General features: G+C 50.0%; 1 protein-coding gene across 4 annotated transcripts in view; it reads right to left on the bottom strand.

Moving 5' to 3' along the window:
• The window catches only part of NFIC (nuclear factor I C), a 96,031-nt gene that overhangs the window by 13,474 nt on the left and 55,753 nt on the right, over positions 1-26,804 (bottom strand). For all 4 annotated transcript variants that reach the window (XM_053372562.1, XM_053372560.1, XM_053372563.1 and 1 more), the window contains exons 3-8: positions 12,482-12,556; positions 11,069-11,143; positions 8,683-8,806; positions 7,809-7,933; positions 5,120-5,242; positions 3,067-3,251 (exon numbers count right to left, since the gene is read on the bottom strand). In XM_053372562.1, coding sequence (XP_053228537.1) covers positions 3,067-3,251; positions 5,120-5,242; positions 7,809-7,933; positions 8,683-8,806; positions 11,069-11,143; positions 12,482-12,556 — 707 coding nt within the window. The remainder of the gene's footprint in view (positions 1-3,066; positions 3,252-5,119; positions 5,243-7,808; positions 7,934-8,682; positions 8,807-11,068; positions 11,144-12,481; positions 12,557-26,804) is intronic.

The following is a 26,804-nucleotide window of genomic DNA, read 5'->3' as shown; positions in this document are numbered from 1 at the left end:
GAGGCGCTTGAGAGTCCCATGGACTGCAAGAAGAACAAACCTCTCCATTCTGAAGGAAATCAGCCATGAGTGCTCACTGGAAGGACAGATCCTGAAGCTGAGGCTCCAAGACTTTGGCCACCTCTGGAAAAGAGAAGACTCCCTGGAAAAGACCCTGATGTTGGGAAAGATGGAGGGCGCAAGGAGAAGGGGACGACAGAGGACGAGATGGTGGGACAGTGTTCTCGAAGCAACCAGCATGAGTCTGACCAAACTGCGGGAGGCAGTGGAAGACAGGAGTGCCTGGCGTGCTCTGGTCCAGGGGCTCACGAAGAGGCGGACACGACTAAACGACTAATCAACAAAGGTTTTTTCACAGATAACATTGGCTCATAAATGCAGTGTGTGTTTTGGGGAGGTGGGGGGTCGGGCCTCCTCTATTCCCCCCCCCGCTGCCCTGCAGGCAGCCTGAGCAGTAGGTAGGTACCTCTTTGATGGGACCACCTGCTGGTGATGGAGCTGGGAGCCCACCAGGGTGGAGAGCAAGTTGCACATCAAAGATGCCTTTATATGTTATGCATATCGACGGCCGGACCCATCTGTGTGTGTGTGTGTGTGTGTGTGTGTGTGATGGTTGCAGAAGGCAGGGAGAGTTTGATTTGGAGACTGCTGGAGATTCCCAGCTTCAAAGCAGTCCGAAATCTCCCTCTGGCTTTCCCCCCCTCGTAACACGCCGTGCTGCCGCCCCGTCTCGCTGCGATCGAACCCAATCTTTCTACTGCTCCTTTCGGCGATCCCTCAGAGCCAGTTGTCTTCCATAAACACGGTCTTAACCGTAAGTCCGTAAGTGACTGTGGAGGCCAATTCTGGATCCCCACGTCCTTCCACAGTGGGGACACGGGTTTCCAGGCAGGAGTTGATCCCGGTGAGGGTTTGCCAAGCGTGCCTTCCTCTTAGCACGTTTCTCCCTCTTGTCCTGAGTTCGAGTGTCTTCAAAGCCCATGACACCTTTGGTCAAGGCTGTTCTCCAACTGGAGCACTCGCAGGCCAGTGTTTCCCAGTTGTCGGTGTTTATACTACATTTTTTACGATTTTGCCCTGAGACCTCTTTTGTTGGCCACCAAAATTACGCTCTCCGTTTTTAAGTTCGGAACAGAGGAGTTGCTTTGGAAGACGGTAATTTCACTATGCAACGACTGCCGCACAGATGTTACTAGCCCAGAGATGGAAAGAAGATAAAGTCCCTACCAGAGAATAATGGCAAACTAAGCTGATGGACTGAAGGGACGCGGGTGGCGCTGTGGGTTAAACCACAGAGCCTGGGACTTGCCGATCAGAAGGTCGGCAGTTTGAATCCCCACGACGGGGTGAACTCCCGTTGCTCGGTCCCTGCTCCTGCCAACCTAGCAGTTCAAAAGCACAAAGTGCAAGTAGATAAATAGGTACCGCTCTGGCGGGAAGGTAAACGGCGTTTCCGTGCACTGCTCTGGTTTCCCAGAAGCAGCTTAGTCCTGCTGGCCACATGACCCGGAAGCTGTACACTGGCTCCCTCGGCCAGTAAAGCGAGATGAGCGCCGCAACCCCAGAGTCAGCCACGACTGGACCTAATGGTCAGGGGTCCCTTTACCTTTAGCTTTAAGCCGATGGACTAAGCCTTGCCGACACCTGCTGGTCCTTATAACAAACCGGTTCCCGAGCTTGACTTTTTCCTCTGCCCTCCTAGTTCGCCTTTCCTTTTGTGTCGTGCTTTCACTGTTGTAGATTCTAAGCCGTGGCTCCCTTGACCCACGGCATTATTTCTGTGGCACCCCTGTGGGGCTCAGGAGCCCGGTTATGTCCCCCCTTGCCTGCAGAGCTTGCAGCCCCTAAACTTTTTTTGAACACCCTCGCTTGTTCCCAGCGGCACCCCTGAACATCATTCAAGGCACCCCAGGGCGCCACGACACACTGAATCACTGCATTACACCCTGGAACAAGATGTCATATGCCCAAAACGCAGCAAGTGTCCCGGGGCATTATGGGAAACTCCAAAGCTGCCCCCTGCAAGACGAAGGGAAGTCACGGGAGTGCTGCTGTCACCCCCCATAAGATATCTGTGTGCCACAACACAAGCAAGGAGCCTCCTCTTTCACCATCGACACAGCCTGTCCCGATGCACAGACAACTCCCTTTTAATAATAATAATAATAATAATAATAATAATAATAATAATAATAAATTTTATTTATACCCCACCCTCCCTGGCCAGAGCCGGGCTCAGGGTGGCTAACACCATCAAAATTACAGTAAAAACATAATAATAATTACCAGGTTTTTTGCTCTATAAGACTCCCTTTCTCCCTCCTAAAAAGTAAGGGGAAATGTGTGTATGCGTCTTATAGAGCAAATGCAGGCTGCGCAGCTATCCCAGAAGCCAGAACAGCAAGAGGGATCGCTGCTTTCACTGCGCAGCGATCCCTCTTGCTGTTCTGGCTTCTGGGATTCAGAATATTTTTTTTCTTGTTTTCCTCCTCCAAAAACTAGGTGCGTCTTATGGTCTGGTGCGTCTCATAGAGCGAAAAATACGGTAAAAAAACCCCAATTTAAAATACAGGTTAAAATGCAGCGTCATTTTAAAAGTAGCCCATAGATCAAAACCATAAGGGGAGGGAAACAGAAGGGTCAGACTGAGTCCAAACCCAAGGCAGGCGGAACAGCTCCGTCTTGCAGGCCCTGCGGAAAGATGTCAAGTCCCGCAGGGCCCTTGTCTCTTGCGACAGAGCGTTCCACTAAGTCGGGGCCAGCGCTGAAAAGGCCCTGCCACTAGTTGAGACCAATCTAACCACCTTGCGACCTCCAAAAGGTTTGGGAAGTTTCAGCCTGGCGTAATGCGCATTTCTACACACGGCCGCTCGGAAACCGCCGCAGCCCGAACAATCCGCTAGTCCTCAAGAGGGTGAGGGAAAACCGTGCAGGGGAGAGGGGCAGCGGTGCGGTATCTACGGGGGCCTTGAGAAGAGCGAGTTGAGCGAGACCACTGAGCTGGCAAGTCCCAGGACTTCCCCCGAACCCCAAAAGCACATGGGGACGAGATAGGCGGTTCCTTACCGGTCCCGGCTGCTGATTGGACGGGTCGCAGGCCAGCGAGACGAGGTCTTTCAGAGGGTCCTGCGGGTTCAGGTGCGGCGGGTACCGTATGGCTGTGTGTTGGAAGTAAGTGGACGCCGTCTGGGGCAGGATCGAGGTGGTGGGGAAATGTAGCGCGGAGGAAGGGTGGGGGCTTCGGGCGATACCTGCAGGGGGCGACAGATAATAAATAATAATAATAATAGTAATAATAATAATATATTATTTATACCCTGCCCATCTGGCCGGGCTTCCCCAGCCACTCTGGGCGGCTTCCAAAAAAATATTAAAATACTGTAATACATCAAACATTAAAAGCTTCCCTAAACAGGGCTGCCTTCAGATGTCTTCTAAAAGTCTGGTAGTTGTTGTTCTCTTTGACATCTGAAGGGAGGGTGTTCCACAGGGCGGGTGCCACCACCGAGAAGGCCCTCTGACTGGTTCCCTGTAACTTCGCTTCTCGCAGGGAGGGAACTGCCTGAAGGCCCTCGGTGCTGGACCTCCGTGTCCGGGTAGAACGATGGGGGTGGAGACGCTCCTTCAGATATACTGGACCGAGGCCGTTTAGGGCTTTAAGGTCAGCACCAACACTTTGAATTGTGCTTGGAAACATCCTGGGAGCCAATGTAGGTCTTTCAGGAGCAGTGTTATATGGTCTCTGTGGCCGCTCCCAGTCCCCAGTCTGGCTGCTGCATTCTGGATTAGTTGTAGTTTCCGGGTCATCTTCAAAGGCAGCCCCACATAGAGCGCATTGCAGTAGTCTAAGCGGGAGATAACCAGAGCATGCACCACTCTGGCCAGACAGTCTGCAGGCAGGGAGGGTCTCATCCTGCGTCCCAGATGGAGCTGCCCTGGACACAGAACTGACCTGCGCCTCCATGGACAGCTGTGAGTCCAAAATGACTCCCAGGCTGCACACCTGGTCTTTCAGGGGCACAGTTACCCCATTCAGGACCAGGGAATCCTCCACACCTGCCCGCCCCCTGTCCCCCAAAAACAGTACTTCTGTCTTGTCAGGTAGAGAGGAGACTGGGTGGCCAGCCTTGCCGCGACACCCCCGGACCCCCGCCCAGGGCGCCTCTGCGGAGACCACAGCCCTGGACTTCTTTCCCGCTAAAACCTCGCCTCCCTGCTCCCCGGTCTCCTTGGGAAAGTCAATTTTTTAAGAATCCGCCTGGATATTTTAATCCTGTAAAGGAGGGCGTGTCCTGGAAAAAGAGGACATATGGCAACTGGGTGGGGGCACAGGTGTTTCCACTCATTCCTGGTCAAAGATGGAGCACCTCTCCCTCCCCTCATGTGCAGCAGGAAAGGCTGCTTTTATTAAATTACGTTTATTCAATTTATCAGCTGAGGATCACAGGGTCGTTTGCTGCAGAAAAGAATTCTGGGAACTGTAGTTTGCTGAGGGTGCTCAGAGAGAAACGGTGGAGAGAACGTCCTTAGGAGAAAGGAAGTACTTTCAAAAATTGTGCCTGGAGCAACTTGAGTCAAAAAATAAGAGGTGGGCTGTGCCAATTTAGACGGCTGGGGCTGAGGAATCACATACCGTATTTTTTGCTCTATAAGACGCACTTTTTCCCTCCTAAAAAGTAAGGGGAAATGTGTGTGCATCTTATGGAGCGAATGCAGGCTGCGCAGCTATCCCAGAAGCCAGAACAGCAAGAGGGATTGCTGCTTTCGCTGCGCAGCGATCCCTCTTGCTGTTCTGGCTTCTGAGATTCAGAATATTTGTTTTTCTTGTTTTCCTCCTCCAAAAACTAGATGCGTCTTATGGTCTGGTGCGTCTTATAGAGTGAAAAATACGGTACATGTTGAGAGTCTCTGCAAGCAGAAAGCTAGCAGTGCAAGGACTCTGTTACTTTTCTACTTGCGAGGGGTTTCAAAATGAGACGGCTTCCCTGCAACGCAGACACATGAACCCAAAGCGGCACGTTCCAGCTTTAGGGAGAACTCTCCTGCCTTATTTTGCTGGGAGGGACTGGCCTGGCGCTAAGAAATTGACCGCCCCCTTCCTTGGCGACCCCCGACCTACCGCTGTGTACGGCGATGACGGGACGGTGGTGTTGTGTAAAACTGCTCAGCCGGGGCGAAGTATCTTGCGGAGACGGACTGTTGAAGGGAGACTTGTCCATGTCTGGCTTTTTCGGAGAAATCCCTGGGGAGGAATTTGAGGAAGAGTTGACGTTTTTATCTGCAGCAATAAGCCCCCTAAGTTCTGCACCTTGCGCCCTCTAAATGTGCTTTCCAAGGCACCTATTATTATTATTATTATTATTATTATTATTATTATTATTATTATTATTATTTATACCAGGCATAGCCAAACTCTGGCCTGTTTGGGACTACAATTCCCATCATCCCTAACAAACAGGACCAGTGGTCAGGGATGATGGGAATCGTAGTCCCAGACATCTGGAGGGCTGGAGTTTGCCTATGCCTGATTTATATTACAATTTTCTTTGCATTTCAATGAATATAGCCATAACATTCACAACCATCGACTTCCCTTCCTCCCCTTCTACGGTTTCATTCATTTACCAACCACATATTCTAATCACGCCCCCTATGCTCACATTTCTCTCTTCCCCCTATATCTTCAATACTTGTAAAAGCCATTCACACGTTCAGAATGTAGGCACCCTATATACAGAAAGGAGCAAACCAGTGATATTTTAGGGAGCAGGCGGGGTCCATGACTTACATCCTAGGAGCCTACACAACACAAAACGCTGTATGTAGGTTTTATTTTATTGGTTTTTTATCTTGTATTTTGGAAATGTGCATCCAGTTTTTTCCCCTTTAAATTTTTTTGGACGCCCCCAAGAAAGTGAGGCCCTAAGCTAGAGCTTGCTTAGCTTATACGTAAATCCTGTACTGAATTATCAGGTGCGGTCTGATTTAATTCATGAAACTCATCCGCCATTCGATGGCGGAAGAGAAACCGGCTTCTGTAATTCCGGGACTGTCCCTGGAAAAGCAGGACACTTGGAGAAGATTGGAGAGAACTGTTGAGTTTGGAAGGAACCGTTAAAGATAATCTAAATTAATTTTATAATGAATGATTTTAGAGTGTTGTTTGTGTTGTACTTTTGTATTGTTTTATTGTTGTTAGCCGCCCTGAGCCCGGCTTCGGCTGGGGAGGGCGGGATATAAATAAAATTTATTATTATTATTATTATTATTATTATTATTATTATTATTATTCAACCCCTTGCAATGCAGGAATCGTTTGCTCAAACCCACAACCTTGAGAATTAAAGAGGCTACCTGTTGCAGTTCTGTCTGAGTCTTGGGCAAGCCTGACCAATAATTTTTAAAACTCCCACGATCAATGATGAGGATGAGGATTTATTAAAATTGTATACTGCCCCAAACCCACCAGGTCTCAACTCAACGAATAATATGACAATATAAAAATGGAAAATACCGTATTTTTTGCTCTATAAGACTCACTTTTTCCCCTCCTAAAAAGTAAGGGGAAATGTGTGTGCGTCTTATGGAGCGAATGCAGGCTGCGCAGCTATCCCAGAAGCCAGAACAGCAAGAGGGATTGCTGCTTTCACTGCGCAGTAATCCCTCTCGCTGTTCTGGCTTCTGGGATTCAGAGTATATTTTCTTGTTTTCCTCCTCCAAAAACTAGGTGCGTCTTATGGTCTGGTGCGTCTTATAGAGCAAAAAATACAGCGCATAAGAGATGGCTCACACAGAAGACCTTTTTAAAAAAAGAATCTTTTTTAAAAATTAAACTTATGAATCCGTGGAAGAACTTTGACATCACAGGCTGGACTCCTAAATCACCCCCCCCCTATTACGTAAATCCGGCACTGTATGTGATGCCACACAGAGGGGAACAATTGACCAGAGGGACTGGCACCCACGTGCCACTGAGCTTAAGAAGGCTGGCGACTCCTGCCATCTCCGACATCCTTCTGGCAACGGGGTGGAAGACAGGGCAGAGAGAGGGTTAATCCCCTCTCGGCTTAGCCCCTGCCCTCCCGCCAGCGATTTATCTGGGGCAGTCGTTTTACGCGGCACCACTAAAGGGTTTAGCTCTCTCCCAGACGTTCATTGAGAAGGATTTTACAACCAGAACATCCAGTCCAGGATTGAAATAAAGCTCTTCTCGCAGAGGATCTGAACACGTCTCTCGTTGGAGGGGAAACGACGGCCGGCTGGGAGAGCATTGGTGGGGAAGCCCCGATGTTCCCCACCAGCCAAATGCAGAAACATACTTTAGGGGCGGGACAAGGGTGGCGCTGCGGGTTAAACCACAGAGCCTAGGGCTTGCTGATCAGAATGTCGGTGGTTCGAATCCCCGCAATGACGGGGTGAGCTCCCGTTGCTCGGTCCCTGCTCCTGCCAACCTAGCAGTTCGAAAGCACGTCAAAGTGCAAGTAGATCAATAGGTACCGCTCCGGCGGGAAGGTAAACGGCGTTTCCGTGCGCTGCTCTGGTTCGCCAGAAGCGGCTTAGTCCTGCTGGCCACATGACCCATGTTGTTTTATTGCTGTGGCTGACGGCTGACGCAAATAAAGATTCATTCATTCTTGCTGCTCCCCCAATATTTCCCAGCTTCTCCACTCTGCAGCCTCTGGACTGTGTCCTTCTGCAAACCCCTGTTCTAAATCTATACTGCCCTCCTCTTCTCAGGAAGGTGCAGCCCCAAACAAATGCTTGGTTTCCTGAAGGTTTGGGGGCGGCCCGGCTCCCCTCCAACTTACCCCCTTCCATGTCTTCCGTCCAATTGCGGCTGCTACTCGTGGGGGAGCTGGGCGACGTGTAATATTCGCCTCCCGGGCTGCCGTCCAGGTCGTCCTCCATCGAGCCGGACTTATGACGTTTACTCCTGAGGTGAGGCAGAAGGGGGAAGAGCAGTTAGCGTTTGGGTTGTTAACGGAGAAATCTGAGGGCTCTCTTGGACAAAAACTAAGGACACCAGCCAGGAATACCAGAGCAAAACAGCAGCCAGTAGGCTTGGTCTTTATTGAAGACGGTCACGACAGGACTCCCACCTGCCACAAGGTGGAACAAGATGGAAGCCCTGAACAAAAGAGAACCCAAACTTTTATTAGCTGCTAATCCCCATGTTAGGGACACGGGTGGCGCTGTGGCTTAAACCACAGAGCCTAGGACTTGCTGATCAGAAGGTCCCTGCGACAGGGTGAGCTCCCGTTGCTCGGTCCCTGCTCCTGCCCACCTAGCAGTTCGAAAGCACGTCAAAGTGCAAGTAGATCAATAGGTACCACTCCAGCGGGAAGGTAAACGGCGTTTCCGTACGGTGCTCTGGTTCGCCAGAAGCGGCTTAGTCCTGCTGGCCGCATGACGCGGAAGCTGTACGCCGGCTCCCTCAGCCAATAAAGCGAGATGAGCGCCGCAACCCCAGAGTTGGCCACGACTGGACCTAATGGTCAGGGGTCCCTTTACCTTTACTAATCCCCATGTTAAAGGTAAAGGGACCCCTGACCGTTAGGTCCAGTCGTGGCCGACTCTGGGGTTGCGGCGCTCATTGGGAGAATGCTGAGGGAAGGACGGGGTAGCAAGGGAAGGCGATGAAATGATGGGGACACAGCGCCACAACTCCAAGCCCGGACTCACCCGCTGGAGGAAGTGCTGGGGAGCGTCCTCCTCATTCCCGTACTCGAGGGGTTCAAGTCGTAGGCGAGGTGCCCCTGCAGCTCCCCAAGGGAGAAATTTGGCCCTGTGCCCGTCACCACCGGCGCTGCGGAGAAGGCAGAGAAAGGGGGTCAATGTTTGTTTATGTACGCCACAACAGCTCCAAGAATACTGTATTTTTTGCTCTATAAGACTCACTTTTTCCCTCCTAAAAAGTAAGGGGAAATGTGTGTGCGTCTTATGGAGCGAATGCAGGCTGCACAGCTATCCCAGAAGCCAGAACAGCAAGAGGGATTGATGCTTTCACTGCGCAGAGATCCCTCTTTTTGTTCTGGCTTCGGAGATTCGGAATATTTTTTTTCTTGTTCTCCAACTCCAAAAACTAGGTGCGTCTTGTGGTCTGGTGCATCTTATAGTGCGAAAAATACGGTACTTTTTGGCCCAGAGATGGAAGCAGCAGGAACTCCCTACTCTGGGAGTTTACAGATAAAAATTGTTGAATACAGTGGTACCTCGGGTTAAGTACTTCATTCGTTCTGGAGGTCCGTTCTTAACCTGGAACTGTTCTTAACCTGAAGCACCACTTTAGCTAGTGGGGCCTCCTGCTGCCGCTGCACCGCCGGAGCACCATTTCTGTTCTCATCCTGAAGCAAAGTTATTAACCCGAGTTACTATTTCTGGGTTAGCGGAGTCTGTAACCTGAAGCGTCTGTAACCCGAGGTACCACTGTATGTGGAGTTGGCAAAGCTGACGGGGAAGATCTGGAATCGGCGCGACGAACTGTTTCAAAAGGACTGGAGCAAATTTAGAGTTCCTTTGAAAGAAAATGGCGAACACCTGAAAACGTTTGTAGGCTTGGCTTGAAAGGTTTGGTGACGTGAAATTAAGGAGCTGATTTACATATAAGAGGGTGAATGTTAAAAGAAGATATAAGGTGGTTACAGAAATGCGGCAAATCCGTTAAGGATATGTGGAAGTCAGAAAGAGGGAGGGAAGGAAAACGATGCTCTTTTTGAGCAATACTTTAAGTTATGGATTTGTGTCAATAAAAAAATAAAATTTTGCGTCAATAAAAAAATTAAAATTATGTTAAAAAAAAGGGAGAAAGGAGGTCAACGAGCTGTGCGTTGGGGGGGCCCTCCAGTTTGCTGAGAGGAAAGCCTTTCGCCCCCAGCTGGGTGGGTCCCGCGTTCGAGGAGCGCGTTTCCTCCGGGATCTCACTGGGATCCAGATGGCGGGTTGAACCTGCCACACAACTGCAGCGATTTTGACCGAATCTGACTGGACGCCCCCTGGACTCAAGCAGACAGCTTTGCATCAGTGTTTGGGCAGAACTGGGAGCAAACCTTTACTTCCTTTCCAAAACTAATTATTTGTATTAGTTTTCCAGTTTTTTTTAGCAAATCGACACCAAATGTAATGCAATTTCCCCATTAAGTTGACTTCCGACCCTCTGTCGTCAACGTGTTCTTTCTTTCCCCTGTTTACTGCTTTATATTGCATTATTATATTGCATTATTCGGGACGCGGGTGGCGCTGTGGGTTAAACCACTGAGCCTAGGACTTGCCGATCAAAAGTCGCTGGTTTGAATCCCCACAACGGGGTGAGCTCCCGTTGCTCGGTCCCTGCTCCTGCCAACCTAGCAGTTCGAAAGCACGTCGAAGTGCAAGTAGATAAACAGGTCCCGCTCTGGCGGGAAGGTAAACGGCGTTTCCGTGCGCTGCTCTGGTTCGCCAGAAGCCGCTTAGTCCTGCTGGCCACATGACCCGGAAGCTGTACTCCGGCTCCCTCGGCCAGGAAAGTGAGACGAGCGCCGCAACCCCAGAGTCGGCCACGACTGGACCTAATTGTCAGGGGTCCCTTTACCTTTACTGCATTATTTATTTCCTCCCCCCCAAAAGAGCTCCTGTCCGCCATTAATCGCGCGTCCAACCGGAAGTCCCATTATTTATTTCCGGTTCACACCCCATTTCTTAGGTCTCCCCAAGTTATTTTCGATTTATATATCCCCCTCTTTTCTTTCCTCTTCTCCCTCAGCTGTCTATTTGTCAATTCCTGCTTGTATACTTTCTGATTCCCTTAAAAACAAAATTAAAAAAGAACGGAAGCAAAACAAAGGCATTCGCTCCTGCCCGAATTGGATGCCATCTTGAATCATGGCTAGGAATCAAATCAGTTTTGTTGACACGGACTGGGAGCAGCAATTCCTCCTTGCACAATTATGACCGTGCGGCTGCAGAGTGCAAGACTGCTTGTGCAAAAGTTGCCCTGCCGGCACAACGCAAAAAACAAACGAACACCAGAACCACAGGCCAGGTTTTCACAAAGGCCAGCTATGCAAGAAGTGGCAAAGAGAGGCCTACTCACTCCGGGAAACTTGGATCAGCTCCGTGACGCTGAACACCCCGGACGTGACGAAGTTCTCTTGGAAATCTGTCGCGTCTGCAGAAAAAGGGGGAAAGAGAGGTTAATTGAGAACAGGGAGCATAACCACCTGGGAGGAATTGAAACGGGGAAACTAGATGCACAAACTAGATGCTTCGCTTTCCTCTTTATTAAAAATATATAAATTGCCAGGATGAAACAGGAGGCACTCCCTGTTTCAAAGAGGCATTCCCTGTTTAGGGGAGGTATTCTCTGTTTAGAAAAGGCATTCCCTGCTTAGAAGAAGCACTCCTTGTTCAGAGGAGGTATTCTCTATTTAGAAGAAGCATTCCCTGTTTCAAAGAAGCACTCCGTGTTTCGAAGAAGCACTCCCTGTTTCGAAGAGGTATTCTCTGTTTAGAGGAGGTATTCTCTGTTTAGAGGAGGTATTCTCTGTTTAGAGGAGGTATTCTCCATTTAGAAGAGGCACTCCCTGTTTAGAGGAGGTATTCTCTGTTTAGAGGAGGTATTCTCCATTTAGAAGAGGCACTCCCTGTTTCAAAGAGGTATTCTCTGTTTAGAAGAGTTATTATCCTTTTAGAGGAGGTATTCTCTATTTAGAAGAAGCACTCCCTGTTTCGAAGAGGTATTCTCTGTTTAGGGGAGGTATTCTCTGTTTAGAGGAAGCACTCCCTGTTTAGAGGAGGTATTCTCTATTTAGGAGAGGTATTCTCTGTTTAGAAGAGGCACTCCCTGTTTAGAGGTGGTATCCTCTATTTAGAAGAAGCATTCCCTGTTTCAAAGAAGCACTCCCTGTTTCAAAGAAGCACTCCCTGTTTCGAAGAGGTATTCTCTGTTTAGAGGAGGCATTCTCTGTTTAAAGGAGGTAACCTCTGTTTAGAAGAGGCACTCCCTGTTTAAAGGAGGTATTCTCTATTTAGAGGAGGTATCCTCTGTCTAGAAGAAGCACTCCCTGTTTAGAAGACGTATTCTCTGTTTAGAGGAGATAATCTCTGTTTAGGTACTCCCTGTTTAGCAGAGGCATTCCCTCCTGAGAATCAGGGATGCCTCTGTAGCCAGGATGGCCAGGGAGCAAGAATGATGGGAGCCGTAGCATCTAGAGGCCCTCAGGTACCCAGATACCTGACTTAAGAGGTACCGTTTCCTCACTACATGCGAGAGACGGAGGAATGCCTCTGTGTATAAAAGGAATTCCCTCTTGAGGAAAGAAGGACGTCTTAGAGGAAAAACGGAGAACATGGGGGTCTCCAGAGCCCCAGCTGACAGCATGGCCAATGGTCAGGAATGATGGGAGTTGTAGTCCAGTGGCATGGTGATTTCCTCTCATCCCTGCTATAGGGACATAAGACGTTTCTCCTCTTCCCCCTTTTGTGCACTGAGCATTCCTCGACTCACCCAACGTGATGATGGGTTTGCTGTCCTCCTGGTCAGAGCCGATTCCCGTCCTGGGGCTACTGCTTTGATCTGAATCTGAAAAGGAAAGATGGAGGCGTGAGCTTTGCGACTGCAAACGGCCTGGGCTAATGATATCTCTGATTACCTCGCACCGAAATACCTTCAGAGATCCGAAAAGGAAGAAATATAAACAGCATTTGGGACTTTTTAGCTTAAAAGAAACCGGGACGCGGGTGCGGCTGTGGTCTAAACCTGTGCCTCCATGGACAGCGGTGAGTCCAGAATGACTCCCAGGCTGCGCACCTGGTCCTTCAAGTTACCCCATTCAGGGACAGGGAGTCCCCCACATCTGCCTGCCCCCGTCCCCCCAAAACAGTACTTCTGTCTTGTCAGGATTCAGCCTCAATCTGTTAGCCGCCATCCATCCTCCAACCGCCTCCAGACACTCGCAGACTCACATTATTGTGCTTACTTTTAGCCCGCGTGATGGCTCACGATTATGGATGGCCACACATGCCCATTCGTGGAATGAATCTGTGGCACGATGAGAGAACATTCCTGCTGGACAGATAGAGCCTGTCTAGCCTCCAGTTCTCCCAGTGGCCAACCAGTTACACCAGGAGACATCTTCTTTCGTTGAGATTGGAGGGACTAGGCATGCCAGACGTCTGGAAATTGCCGAACACCCCCCAAAAAGCTCCACAACTTTTGTGTCCAGATTTTCACTTCCTTTTCTTTCATATATAACTTTTTATTGGGTTTTCTAAACAAGAAACAAGGGACGCGGGTGGCGCTGTAGTCTAAACCACAGAGCCTAGGGCTTGCCAATCGGAAGGTCGGCGGTTCAAATCCCCGCGACGGGGTGAGTTCCCGTTGCTCAGTCCCTGCTCCTGCCAACCTAGCAGTTCGAAAGCACCTCAAAGTGCAAGTAGATAAATAGATAAGTAGACCCGGAAGCTGTACGCCGGCTCCCTCGGCCAGTAAAGCGAGATGAGCGCCGCAACCCCAGAGTCGGACATGACTGGACCTAATGGTCAGGGGTCCCTTTACCTTTATCTGTCTCGCTTGCTCTTTCCAAAAACTCTACAGAAACCAAAAACACAGCCCTCCGCCAAAACCCATGCTTCCCCGAATGGCGTGGTGCTGTTCTCTGGCCAAGCAATGTGCAGAAAAATGCACGGATTGTGGCCAAGTGTGCACCAAGAGGTGTTGAAAATAGCACCCCAAAGTCAACGTATTAGGGCAGAGGTTTCAATGGGAAAGCTGCGCGACTTGGTTTTGGAATGCTTTGGTTTTGGAATGGACTTCCGGAACGGATTAAGTTTGAGAACCAAGGTACTCAGTTATTTGAGGTTCTGCCCCCACCCTTAGCAGAAACCTGCCCCCCGCAATGTCCTATTTACGGGGTATTTTTACCCATGATTTCCCAGGAAAGGCTCGACAACTTTGGCTGCCCCGACAAAAATCCTGAATACACCCATGTCCAGGGTTGAAGGGGGGGGGTCATTAGCAGGTATTGTCACACTCTGCCTGTTGTGAAAGGGCTGCCGTGCCGGCAGGCAGAAGTTCAATTGGTGCATCCTTCTGGATGTGTGAAATTACTCCCCTGTAAAAATGTATTGGGATCGATCCGGATACACAGAGTGAGGGACGGGAGACAAAATTCGTCCAATTTCATTTGCTCTCACCCAGTGAGCTTCACGGCCAAGCACAGGGGACTTGAACCCTGGCCTCCCAGGTCCAAGTCCGCCACTCTAACCACTGTACCACACTGCCTGGCCTTTGCCTTTGCCTTCAGAAGTGGACCTAGCTACTTCGCCCTTTGCGAAACACTGCCGCGCTCCGAGATTTGCGCTTCTCTGAATTTTGCGGCGCAGCCAAGAGACGGGTGCGGAAATGCACTAACCCAGGGTAAAGTGTGCATATAAACATGTATATTTGCGAAAGTAAAATACAGTAATGCATCACGTTGGGGAAATATAAACATTAAGAGGAATTTGCTTTGAGAAAATGTGCATGTTAGAGAAGATTCGAGTTGATTTCCTCACTTTTCGCAGGCCATGAATTTTTATAAATAATAGCAATTATTATACTCTGCCCATTTGGCTGGGTTTCCCCAGCTGTCGCCTCTTCCGCTCCTTGTTTTCTTTAAGCTAATGTAAAAAGGTAAAGGGACCCCTGACCATTAGGTCCAGTCGTGGCCGACTCTGGGGTTGCGGCGCTCATCTCGCTTTACTGGCCGAGGGAGCCGGCGTACAGCTTCCGGGTCATGTGGCCAGCAGGACTAAGCCGCTTCTGGCGAACCAGAGCAGCACACGGAAACGCCGTTTCCCTTTCCGCCGGAGCGGTACCTATTTATCTACTTGCACTTTGATGTGCTTTCGAACTGCTAGGTTGGCAGGAGCAGGGACCGAGCAACGGGAGCTCACCCCGTCATCGCGGGGATTCGAACCGCCAACCTTCTGATTGGCAAGTCCTAGGCTCTGTGGTTTAGCGAGATAAGCTTGGCGTTAAATGCGGACTGAATCAGCTGCCTCCTCGATGGCTGATGATCGACGGGACTCTATATCCGGGGCAGCCGACAGTCCAATCTTTCCACCGACCGAGATGAGAAAGCGACAAGGCAGAAAGGGGAGAGGAGGCCGAGGGAACGCTCCACAAGGGAGGGGGTTCGAAAAAGGGTGAGTGGCTGCCAGCTCTGCAGGGAAGGGGGGATATAACTGGGCTCCCGAGCCCCACAGTTGTGCCACAGAAAAATGTACAGTGGTACCTCAGGTTACATACGCTTCGGGTTACAGACTCTGCTAACCCAGAAATATTACCTCGGGTTAAGTGCTTTGCTTCAGGATGAGAACAGAAATCGTGCTCCGGCAGTGCGGCAGCAGCAGGAGGCCCCATTAGCTAAAGTGGTGCTTCAGGTTAAGAACAGTTTCAGGTTAAGAACGGACCTCCGGAATGAATTAAGTACTTAACCTGAGGTACCACTGTAGTTCAAGGGAGCCGTGGGCCCAAAAAGGTTGCAAAACCCTGGGCTTAAATGCTTGGGTGAGATTGCATTGCAGCCGGTTGACTTTCTGCTGCAGTTTTTGTGTGTGTGCGCGCCGGACCGGGCCTTCGTTAAAGGGAGAGCCATGGGGACTCTCCGTGCAGAGAGAGGTGGGGAGAAAAAACTCACCCACTGCAGCAACTCGCCTCTCGCCTCCCCACACCCGACTCGCCGGCCCCCTCCTCCCTCCTTCATCAGAAACCCAGCTCACGCCGCGGCCAGGCTGCAGCCCAGAACTCTCCGTTCCAGGCTTTCCATCTTATCTAAAAATAATCAGGCTCTCCGGGCCGTCAGCAGAGCAGACGCTGAGCTCAGCACTAATGGCTCCTAGTAGCATCCTGGATTAGACAACCGCACCCCCCCTACTCTGCTCTGCCAGCCCAGGCTCTGCTCTTTCTGGCCCCCCACCCACCCACAGACAAAACGCCCCACATGCAAACCCCTCTTTCTGTTTCTTCTGCAGAGCAGCCGGGCAGAAATCAGCACGTTCCCCGCTGATCCTTGAACCAGGAGCCGTTTTCAAACCAGGGTCTTTCTTTCCATGGATGTCATAGATGTGGCCGTGGGGGGGGGAGAGGGGGCAGCTGAGACCCTACTAGATCCTTAAAAATTATTGATGGTACACAATTAATGTTGGTGCTGGAGGAGACTCTTGAGAGTCCCATGGACTGCAAGAAGATCCAACCTCTCCATTCTGAAGGAAATCAGCCCTGAGTGCTGACTGGAAGGTCAGATCCTGAAGCTGAGGCTCCAAGACTTTGGCCACCTCAGGAGAAGAGAAGACTCCCTGGAAAAGACCCTGGTGTTGGGAAAGATGGAGGGCACAAGGAGAAGGGGACGACAGAGGACGAGATGGTGGGACAGTGTTCTCAAAGCTACCAGCATGAGTTTGACCAAACTGCGGGAGGCAGTGGAAGACAGGAGGGCCTGGCGTGCTCTGGTCCAGGGGGTCACGAAGAGGCGGACACGACTAAACAACTAAACAACAACACAATGAATTGAGGCTACCTCCTTTATACAGTGGTGCCTTGGTTCTCAAACTTTATCTGTTCCGGAAATTCCGTTCCAAAACCAAAGCGTTCCAAAACCAAGGCGTGCTGCTTTCCCATAGAAAGCAATGCAAAATGGATTAATCCGTTCTGGACTTTTAAAAACAACCCCTAAAACAGCAATTGAACATGGATTTCGCTATCTAGCGAGACCGTCGATCCATAAAATGAAAGCAACAAACAATGTGCTGCAGTCGCACAATCAGTCCATCAGTAGCCAAACTGGGTTCTATACAGTCACAAAAACACAACAAAAAAGAGCCACAAAAAGGCAAAATAAATGGCAAAAACAGACCTCAGCGTAACAAATTGGAGCACGTTCTGCTTCCGGAAAAAGTTTGCAAACCGGAACACTTACTTCAGGGTTTGCAGTGTTTGAGTTCCAAGTTGTTTGAGTACCAAAGCATTTGAGAACCAAGGGACCACGGTGGTCGCTTTTAACCTTTTGTCCTTGTTTTTAATCTTTTAAAGTTATGTATATAATCACCTTTGAAGCACAGTGGGACCTCGGTTGTCGAACGCTGACGTCCTTTTCCATACCCTCCCACATTTCTCCAATGAAAATAGGTAAAGGGACCCCTGGCCATAAGGTCCAGTCGTGGCCGACTCTGGGGTTGCGGCGCTCATCTCGCTTTATTGGCCGAGGGAGCCGGTGTACAGCTTCCAGGTCATGTGGCCAGCAGGACTAAGCCGCTTCTGGCGAACCAGAGCAGCGCACAGAAACGCCGTTTACCTTCCTGCTGGAGTGGTACCTATTTATCTACTTGCACTGGTGTGCTTTATAACTGCTAGGTTGGCAGGAGCAGGGACCAAGCAACGGGAGCTCACCCCGTCATTGCGGGGATTCGAACCACCGACCTTCTGATCAGCAAGCCCTAGGCTCTGTGGTTTAACCCACAGAGCCACCCGCGTCCCTCCAATGAAAATAGGGGTGTCCTATTCCATCATCATAATCCTTTTCTCATTTATACCCCACTTCTTTGACTGTGTTGCCCCAGCCACTCTGGGCAGCTTCCAACACATATAAAAACATAATAAAACATCAAACATCAAAAAACCCTTCCCTCTACAGGGCTGCCTTCGGAGGTCTTCTCAGGGTTCTATAATTACTTATTTCCTCTTTTTAAAAAATAATTTATTAGTTGAATATAAGAAAAATAACTCCACACCCTCAAACATTACTCCGATTAAAATAGGGGTGGCCTAAGGGACACTCCGAGGTCAGATCGGAAACCGGGACAGCTTCTGCGAATCCTGGGCTGTCCCTGAAAAATAGGGGCGCTTGGAGGGTTTGCCTATTGCTTCTGCATGAGTTTCTGTTCTGAACAGACCTTCTGATTGCAAGATCAGGGACTCGTGCAGAGACAAGGCGGGCGTACTCAATTCAAATCTCAGAGTCTTTCAGCAGCAGCCATCTTTCTTAAAATACGAATGCAAACATCGGAGGGCGTGCGTGTGTATCGAGATTACTAGTGGGACATTTCGGGGGTCGGAAAGGAAACCGGGACGGCTTCTGCGAATCCTGGGCTGTCCCTGAAAAATAGGGACACTTGGAGAGTTTGTCTATTGCTTCTGCATGAGTTTCTGTTCTGAGCGGGCCTCCCGATTGCAATACTAATAATTTATTATTTATACCCTGCCCATCTGGCGGGGCTTCCCCAGCCACTCTGGGCGGCTTCCAAAAAAATATTAAAATACTGTAATACATCAAACAAGATCGGGGACTCTTGCAGAGACACAGCGGGCGGACCCAATTCAAATCTTAGAGTCTTACATGCAAACGCTGGCGTGTGTGCGTGTGTATCAAAATTACTAGCGGGGAATTTCAGGGGTCGGATCGGAAACCGGGACAGCTTCTGCGAATCCTGGGCTGTCCCTGGGAAACAGGGCCCGATTCCCATTTCTTTTCTGTTTTTAAAACGGCGCTCACCTGCACAGAGCGCACAACTGCCAGGCAGACTCTAGAGCAGCTGTGGTTAATAAAACGCGGAGGCTGTGCCCAGCCAGGTACCATGAGGCAAAAAAGACGACGACAAGGGGAGGAATAACCCGTCCAGGAGAGTTGCCAACGATGGCGTTTGTCCGAACTCTCCCTTCAAAATCCTGGCCCCCTGTTTTCATCTGCTCAGCTCGCTCCCGGCTTTGGGAACTGGGCCGGCGCCAGAGCGCCCTGCCAAAAATATTTCTCCTCCCCGTATCTCTTTCCATCTCTCTCTCCGATCTGCAAGCGTGCTCGCTTTCGGGCTCCCAAAATCCACAGGCCTCCCTGGGCGTCCCGTTTTGCAGCCTCCCCGTCCGGATCCGTGGCGCGGTTGTACGGAAAGGGTGACCGGCGAGGACGGGGACCCGAGAACGTCCCGTTCAGGGTGCGGTTTTGCATCTGCACCTTCGGTTCGTCCCTATCGCAAAATGCCACCCCCCCCAAAAAAAAATATTTGGAAACATGTGGCGTGCTTTTCCTTGGCTGGAAATTATGAGGTGGTCGTCCCGTTCCCCTCCATTTTGTTTGTGCGAATTTTGTTTGCATGCAGACACAGTGTTGGTGTGTGTTTGCACAATTTTGTGCCGGGGGGGGGAATTCGAAAGCAAAATGGTGTGTGTGTGTGTGTTTACACACCTTCCCAACACGTGGCGAGTGTCAGCAGTTAGGGGAGGCCATTTTGTAGCCTCCCCCTTCCCTGCTGGCCCACGACGCCCCACCCACCCCACCAACGGCCATTTTGTGCCGAGTTCGAAACCTCGGAGATGGGGAGGAACAGCAGGAGGATGGGGCGGGGGGAAGAATGGACCACGTGGAGAGCAGGGAAAGAACCCCCCCCCCCCGGAAAAAAATTGCCTTTGCCCCTCTGCCACAAAAACAAACCTAAAGTTAAAATGTCAAGGTTGTTACACCACCATGGGAAAACTTACTAAACGCCCCTCAATTGCCGCAGTCGACAAACTCTATTCCCTACGGACTCCAAAGACCCCCAAGAATCTGACGAAATAACCCAAAGTGCTGTTTCTTTTTTTAAAAATATGTGCCAATGTGGACAAACCACCATACGGAAATCTCTTTTTTTAAATTTTGTTTTCTTCCCCCTTCCCTCTCTCTTTCCCCTTAGCTCCATAGTCTCTCAAAAGGAGAGGGAATCGGATTTTATTTTATTTATTTTAAATCGAGGGAGGGAGAAGAGGGAGGAAACGAGAGAAAGAGAAAGGGGGGGTGGAAAAGAGAGAGAGAGAGAGAGAGAGAGAGAGAGAGACGAGGCTTCCAACCAAAAAGAACACACAGTTTGCCAGCTGTTTACTTTGGACATGGAATTTTGGCTCTTGATCTCGCAGCTTATATATATATATTTATTTTCCAAAAAAAAAAAAAAGTCTCGTTCCAGGCCTCCAGCCTTTTCCCGGACGGTCCTAAATGCCAACCGCTATCTCCCCGCAGCTCCTCCTCCTCCTCTCTCGTGCGCGACGGCGCATGCATGCGCAACCGTTTGCAAGCAGCCATTTTGCAAGCAGCGAAAGGACACCCCGCGACCCGCCGCCGTCGTTCCAAAAAGTTCCTTCCCCACTTGGCAGCCATCTTTTAACAATTTTTTTTTTTTGAGAATTCCTCTCTGTGCAAAGAGGCAAATTGCCTGCCAAGAGAGAGGGAAGGGCGCCAGGCCGTTGGGCTCAGGAATAGGGGAGGGTTGTCACCGCACTGGCACACAAACACACACCCTCTCTCTCGATATATTTTTTCATTTCGGTTCCGGAACGGAGCCGCTGGCCGGTACTTGTTGGCAAAGAGGCGCGGTCCGTTGCAAAGCGTCTCGCGGGGAACTAACCGAGAAAAGGCAGGGAGAGGAAAAGGACAGGAGCTTTTCCCTTCCTCGTCCCATTTGCAAAAGTTCCGGGTTGTTTTTTATACACACGATTTTCCGGAAGCTGTTTTTAAAAAAATTATTATTAAATATTTTTTATTAGGGATTTCAACATAATTTATCAAAAATACATCATCCTCATACCCCCCCTGTTTTTTCCCTCCCCCTAAAAAGAAACCCATTCTCTCCCCCCCCCCCTCAGTTCCTCTCTGGTTTCTCAGCACATGTTCTTCTCGGCATGTTATAAAATTGTAAAAATCCTCAATTTATCTGTCTATAAATTGCCAATACCCTGGAAAAGACCCTGATGTTGGGAAAGATGGAGGGCACAAGGAGAAGGGGACGGGAGAGGACGAGATGGTAGGACAGTGTTCTCGAAGCGACCAGCATGAGTTTGACCAAACTGCGGGAGGCAGTGGAAGACAGGAGGGCCTGGCGTGCTCTGGTCCAGGGGGTCACCAAGAGGCGGACACGACTAAACAACAACAACAACAACAACATATTGCCAATAAGGGACGCGGGTGGCGCTGTGGGTTAAACCACTGAGTCTTGGGCTTGCCGATCAGAAGGCCGGCGGTTCGAATCCCCGCAATGACGGGGTGAGCTCCCGTTGCTAGGTCCCTGCTCCTGCCAACCTGGCAGTTTGAAAGCACCTCAAAGTGCAAGTAGATAAATAGGTACCGCTCCGGCGGGAAGGTAACCGGCGTTTCCGTGCACTGCTCTGGTTCGCCAGAAGCGTCTTAGTCCTGCTGGCCACATGACCCGGAAGCTGTACGCCGGCTCCCTTGGCCAATAAAGCGAGATGAGCGCCGCAACCCCAGAGTCGGCCATGACTGGACCGAATGGTCAGGGGTCCCTTTACCCTTTACCTATAGTACCAATAAAGAGTTTGTGAGCGTTTGCTCAAAATCTGCCCAGGAGTCCAGTTCACTTTGTTGTTTCTTTAAGGATTTTGTGAAAGGTTCCCATTCTTCTTTAAAGTCACAGTTATCCTTGCCACGTAGTTTATGCGTCAGTTTCGCCAATTCCGCATGATCCCTCAGTTTTTCTTGCTGGTTTTCCGGAAGCTGTTAAGCCATGGAGGGTTGTCAACAACCGCAGGACAGGAACTGGGAAGCGCCTGAGAAAATACCCTTTGACATTCCTCTGACGAAAATAGGGACGTCCTATTCAGTCATCACCATAATAATAATTTTACTGTTTATATCCCTCCCAGCTGACTGGGTGTTCCCAGCCCCTATAGTCGTAGTTATAATTCGTGGGTCACCATCTGATCTTATTCTGATCTTAATTTGAATTTCAGCTGTGTTTTAATCGATTGTTTGACTTTATGTTTCAATGTATCATATATTCTGATGTTAGCCGCCCTGAGCCGGTCCTAGCCGTGAAGGGCGGGGTATAAATAACAAATTTATTATTATTATTATTATTATTATTATTATTATTATTATTATTATTACAGTGGTACCTCAGGTTAAGTACTTAATTCATTCCAGAGGTCCCTACTTAACCTGAAACTGTTCTTAACCTGAAGCACCACTTTAGCTAATGGGGCCTCCCGCTGCCGCCGGAGCACGATTTCTGTTCTCATCCTGAAGCAAAGTTCTTAACCCGAGGTACTATTTCTAGGTTAGCAGAGTCTGTAACCTGAAGGGTATGTAACCCGAGGTACCACTATATTATTATTAAATCAACCAAAGGGTGTCAAAATGTCATAATAATAATAATCTTCCCCACCAGAATCGCCACTAATGTCTGGCCCTTGCCCCGGGGCACCGCAACCCATGGTACGCCACTGGACTGACTGGACTGACTCCAACTCCCTTTGGGAGGGATGCGGGGTTTTGCCATCCGCGTTTGGATTATCATAAAAGATGCAGGAGGACAATGGGACGCACAAAGCGCAAGAGGGGAAGTCCAGGAGATTCTCTGGAATCTTGTTTTTATGTTGGAAAATTTCAATCTGAAAAATCAAATAAATAATTTCTTATTTTAAAAAAAATGGATCGATACAGCAAGGCTCTCCTTAGCAGTTTGTTTCAGACAGATTAAAATTTTAATCTGAAAAACCAAATAAATAATTTCTTTTTTAAAAAAATGGATCGATGCAGCAAGGCTCTCCTTAGCAGTTTGTTTCAGACCGTGCGTGAAACCAAATTCAGACTCCAGACCAGCACGGAAGCCCCTTAACCAGTTTCCAAACTGGTGAGTGGTGGACAGAATCTCTCCCTCATTTCTTCTTCTTCTTCCTCCAGAGGTGCTTATTGTGAATATCTCCCTCGCTGCCATTCTGAGCTCGCCACCCTGTCTACACCAGTCCGACGCAAATGTTCCATTTATTCATTAAAGGCCCTTTAATCTTCTGATGTCTGCAGCATCGCCATGCCTCCGGCGGGCTCCCTCCTCCCCGGTAGACGTTTGAATTCTTCGCCGGCCGGAAGAGCGAATCTGTTGCTATCTGGATCGAGAGGTGAAGTGGCTTTTCTCGGCGCGAATTATTGTTCGGAGGGAGGGTTTTGTCCCCCAGCGCTAGTCCTTAATTTAGTCCTTCCACAGCAGATCTGAGAAAATGGAAGGACTAACTTAAGAGTCATTGGTTTTCATGGGGTCTACTCTTGAGGGACTTTTTAAATCAGAACTGGTGAAGGTCCTGTGTGAGGGTCTGGAGGCGGTTGGAGGATGGATGGAGGCTAACAGACTGAGGTTGAATCCTGACAAGACAGAAGGACTGTTTTGGGGGGACAGGGGGCGGGCGGGTGTGGGGGACTCCTTGGTCCTGAATGGGGTCACTGTGCCCCCGAAGGACCAGGTGTGCAGCCTGAGGGTCATTCTGGACTCACAGCTGTCCATGGAGGCGCAGGTCAGTTCTGTGTCCAGGATGGCTGTCTACCAGCTCCATCTGGTACGTAGGATGAGACACTCACTGCCCGCAGACTGTCTGGCCAGAGTGGTGCATGCTCTGGTTATCTCCCGCTTGGACTACTGCAATACGCTCTACGTGGGGCTACCTTGGAAGGTGACCTGGAAACTGCAATTAATCCAGAATGCGACACCTAGACTGGGGGCTGGGAAAGGGTGCCGGGACCACATAACACCAATCTTGAAAGACCTGCATTGGCTCCCAGTACATTTCCGAACACAATTCAAAGTGTTGGTGCTGACCTTTAAAGTCCTAAACAGCCTCGGTCCTGTATACCTGAAGGAGTGTCTCCACCGCCATCGTTCAGCCCGGACACTGAGATCCATCTTTGAGGGCCTTCTGGCGGTTCCCTCATTGTGAGAAGTGAGGTTACAGGGAACCAGACAGAGGGCCTTCCCGGTAGTGGCGCCCACCCCGTGGAACACCCTCCCTTCAGATGTGAAGGAAATAAGCAGCTATCTTTCCACAGGGCGGGTGCCACCACCGAGAAGGCCCTCTGCCTGGTTCCCTGTAACCTCGCTTCTCGCAGGGAGGGAACCGCCAGAAGGCCCTGGGGAGATGGACCCTGGTGTCCGGGCAGAACGATGGGGGTAGAGAAGCTCTTTCAGGGATACTGGGACATTTAGGACTTTGAAGGTCAGCAAAAACCCTTGGAATTGTGCTCGGAAACGCCCTGGGAGCCAATGTCGGTCTTTCAGGACCGGTGTTATATGGTCTCCACTCCCAGTCCCCAGTCTGGCTGCCGCATTCTGGATTAGTTGCAGTTTCCGGGTCACCTTCAAAGGCAGCCCCACATAGAGCACATTGCAGTAGTCCAAGCGGGAGATAACCAGAGCATGCACCACTCTGGCCAGACAGTCTGCGGGCAGGGAGGGTCTCATCCTGTGTACCAGATGGAGCTGCCCTAGACACAGAACTGACCTACGCCTCCATGGACAGCTCTGAGTCCAAAATGACCCCCAGGCTGCGCACCTGGTCCTTTGGGGGCACAGCTGCCCCATTCAGGACCAGGGAGTCCCCCACACCCACCCGAAGGCACACTACATTGTCTCTTGAGACAGACAGGTGTCTCAACCCTGAGTACGATCTTGTTGGTCGCAACTTTAAGACTCTACTGTGTTGTAGAACTTCCATTCGTTATCTTCCACCATCACCTGTTTATTCTTCCTTCCTCCTCCTTCCTCCCAGCACTCATCATTTCCTTCTGATTTTCTAGTTCTCCCCCTGCCCCTATTACAATTTCAAAGATCCCTTTGATCAAGTCCCGGATCCCAGCTGCGGGAAACCGCAGGAGGGGAGAGCTGCTCTTGAGTTCGAATTCTGCTCTCGGGGGTTTTCGCAGGCACCCGGTTGCCCCGCTGCGAGGTGCTGGGCTGGAGAGGCGTCTCCTTAGCTCCTTTTGACAATCAATACCATTATTTTTTCGGCTGTTGGCAGATGCCCCCGGCAGCTGGCAAGGAACGGCTTAAACCGGAGCGAGGGAGCCCTCAAAAAGTTCTTTTTGGGGGTGTGTGTGTGCAGGCAAGGAGGAAATGGCTGAGCCAAGCAAATCGATAGCTTGTTTTCTTCTTCGAAGGGAGGAGAGGAGAGGAGCCCAGCCCTGACTCTCGTGACCTGGATCGAAGCCATTGATTCAACATCTCATTTGCAACACCAGACACCTAGATGCATTTTAAAAACCTCAAGCACTGGCCTGGACTGCGCACATCCTGGCTGCTGCTGCTGTTTCGAATCCTCGCCCTTTGGAAAGCTGGGGAGAGAACAGCCTTTGTTCCCTCCCCATTGGCCGGACGGGGAAAGGCCCTGCGGTTTGGTTGCAAGTCAAACCTGAGGACTACAAACCTCTCTGAGGGTTTGGGTGGCGCTGTGGGTTAAACCACAGAGCCTAGGGCTTGCTGATCAGAAGGTCGGCGGTTCGAATCCCCGCAATGATGGGGTGAGCTCCCGTTGCTTGGTCCATGCTCCTGCTAACCTAGCAGTTCGAAAGCACATCAAAGTGCAAGTAGATAAATAGGTACCACTCCGGCGGGAAGGTAAACGGCGTTTCCGTGCGCTGCTCTGGTTCGCCAGAAGCGGCTTAGTCATCTATTCTGACCCCCTACAAAACAATGCAAAACTTGCCGATCAGAAGGTCAGTGGTTCGAATCCCCGCAATGACGGGGTGAGCTCCTGTTGCTCGGTCCCTGCTCCTGCCCACCTAGCAGTTCGAAAGCACCTCAAAGTGCAAGTAGATAAATAGGTACCACTCCAGCGGGAAGGTAAACGGTGTTTCCGGGCGCTGCTCTGGTTCACCAGAAGCGGCTTAGTCCTGCTGGCCACATGACCTGGAAACTGTACGCCGGCTCCCTCGGCCAATAAAGCGAGATGAGCGCCGCAACCCCAGAGTCTGCCACGACTGGACCTAACGGTCAGGGGTCCCTTTACCTTTAATCCCTCCAGGGATGCCTGATTCTCTAGCTCCCTCGTTCTTTTTAGGGAAGTTTTTAATGTTTGATGCGTTACTTTATTTTAATATTGTGTTGGAAGCCGCCCAGAGTGGCTGGGGAAACCCAGCCAGATGGGCGGGGTATAAATAATAAGTGATTATTATTATTTTCATATACCTGAAGGAGAGTCTCCACCCCCATCATCCAGCTCCGAGGGCCTTCTGGTGGTTCCCTCCCTGCGAGAAGCGAGTTGGCAGGGAACCAGGCAGAGGGCCTTCTCGGTGGTGGCGCCCGCCCATCAGATGTCAAGGAAATAAACAACTATCTGACTTTTAGAAGACATCTTAAGGCAGCCCAGTTTAGGGAAGCTTTTAATGCTTGATTCTATTTTTAATATTCTGTTGGGAGCCACCCAGAGTGGCTGGGGAAACCCAGCCAGATGGGCAGGTTATAAATTATTATTATTATTATTATTATTATTATTATTATTATTAGTCTCTTCAATTCCCACAATGACTCTTAAAGCAAGCTGCGTATATTCCATCAGCTCAATTTGCCATCCTTCTTCGGTTGGGACCTCGTTCGTTTTCCATTTTTGGGTTAACAAAACATGGGCCGTAGTAGCAGCATACATAAATAGCCTTTTCAGACACCTGGGAATTTCCGTCTGAATTATCCCCAACACAAAGGACTCTGGATTTTTTTGGGAAAGTAATTTAAAACCATTTTTTCAGTTCATTATGGATCATTTCCCAATACTATTCTTAAATCCTTTCTGACCCGTGGACGGAATCGCCCCTGATTCTTTTTCTCCCTCGTTCTTTTTCACATATTTGTATATATTTTCTTTCATTCTCACCTTGCCTCTTAAATCAGTGTTTCTGAAACTTGGTTCTCCAGCTGTTTCTGCACTACAAATCCCATCATGCCTAGCTAGCGGGACAAGGGATCATGGGAACTGTAGTCCCAAAAACAGTCTCCATCTTTTATCTTTCTCCGGGTGGAGAATTACTGTACAGCGTTACGACCGACGG

The sequence above is a fragment of the Podarcis raffonei genome, chromosome 18 (assembly GCF_027172205.1).
Source record: "Podarcis raffonei isolate rPodRaf1 chromosome 18, rPodRaf1.pri, whole genome shotgun sequence".
NCBI lineage: Eukaryota > Metazoa > Chordata > Lepidosauria > Squamata > Lacertidae > Podarcis > Podarcis raffonei.
The sequence above is the reverse complement of the archived record's forward strand: the minus strand, read 5'-3'. Positions and strand labels throughout refer to the sequence as shown.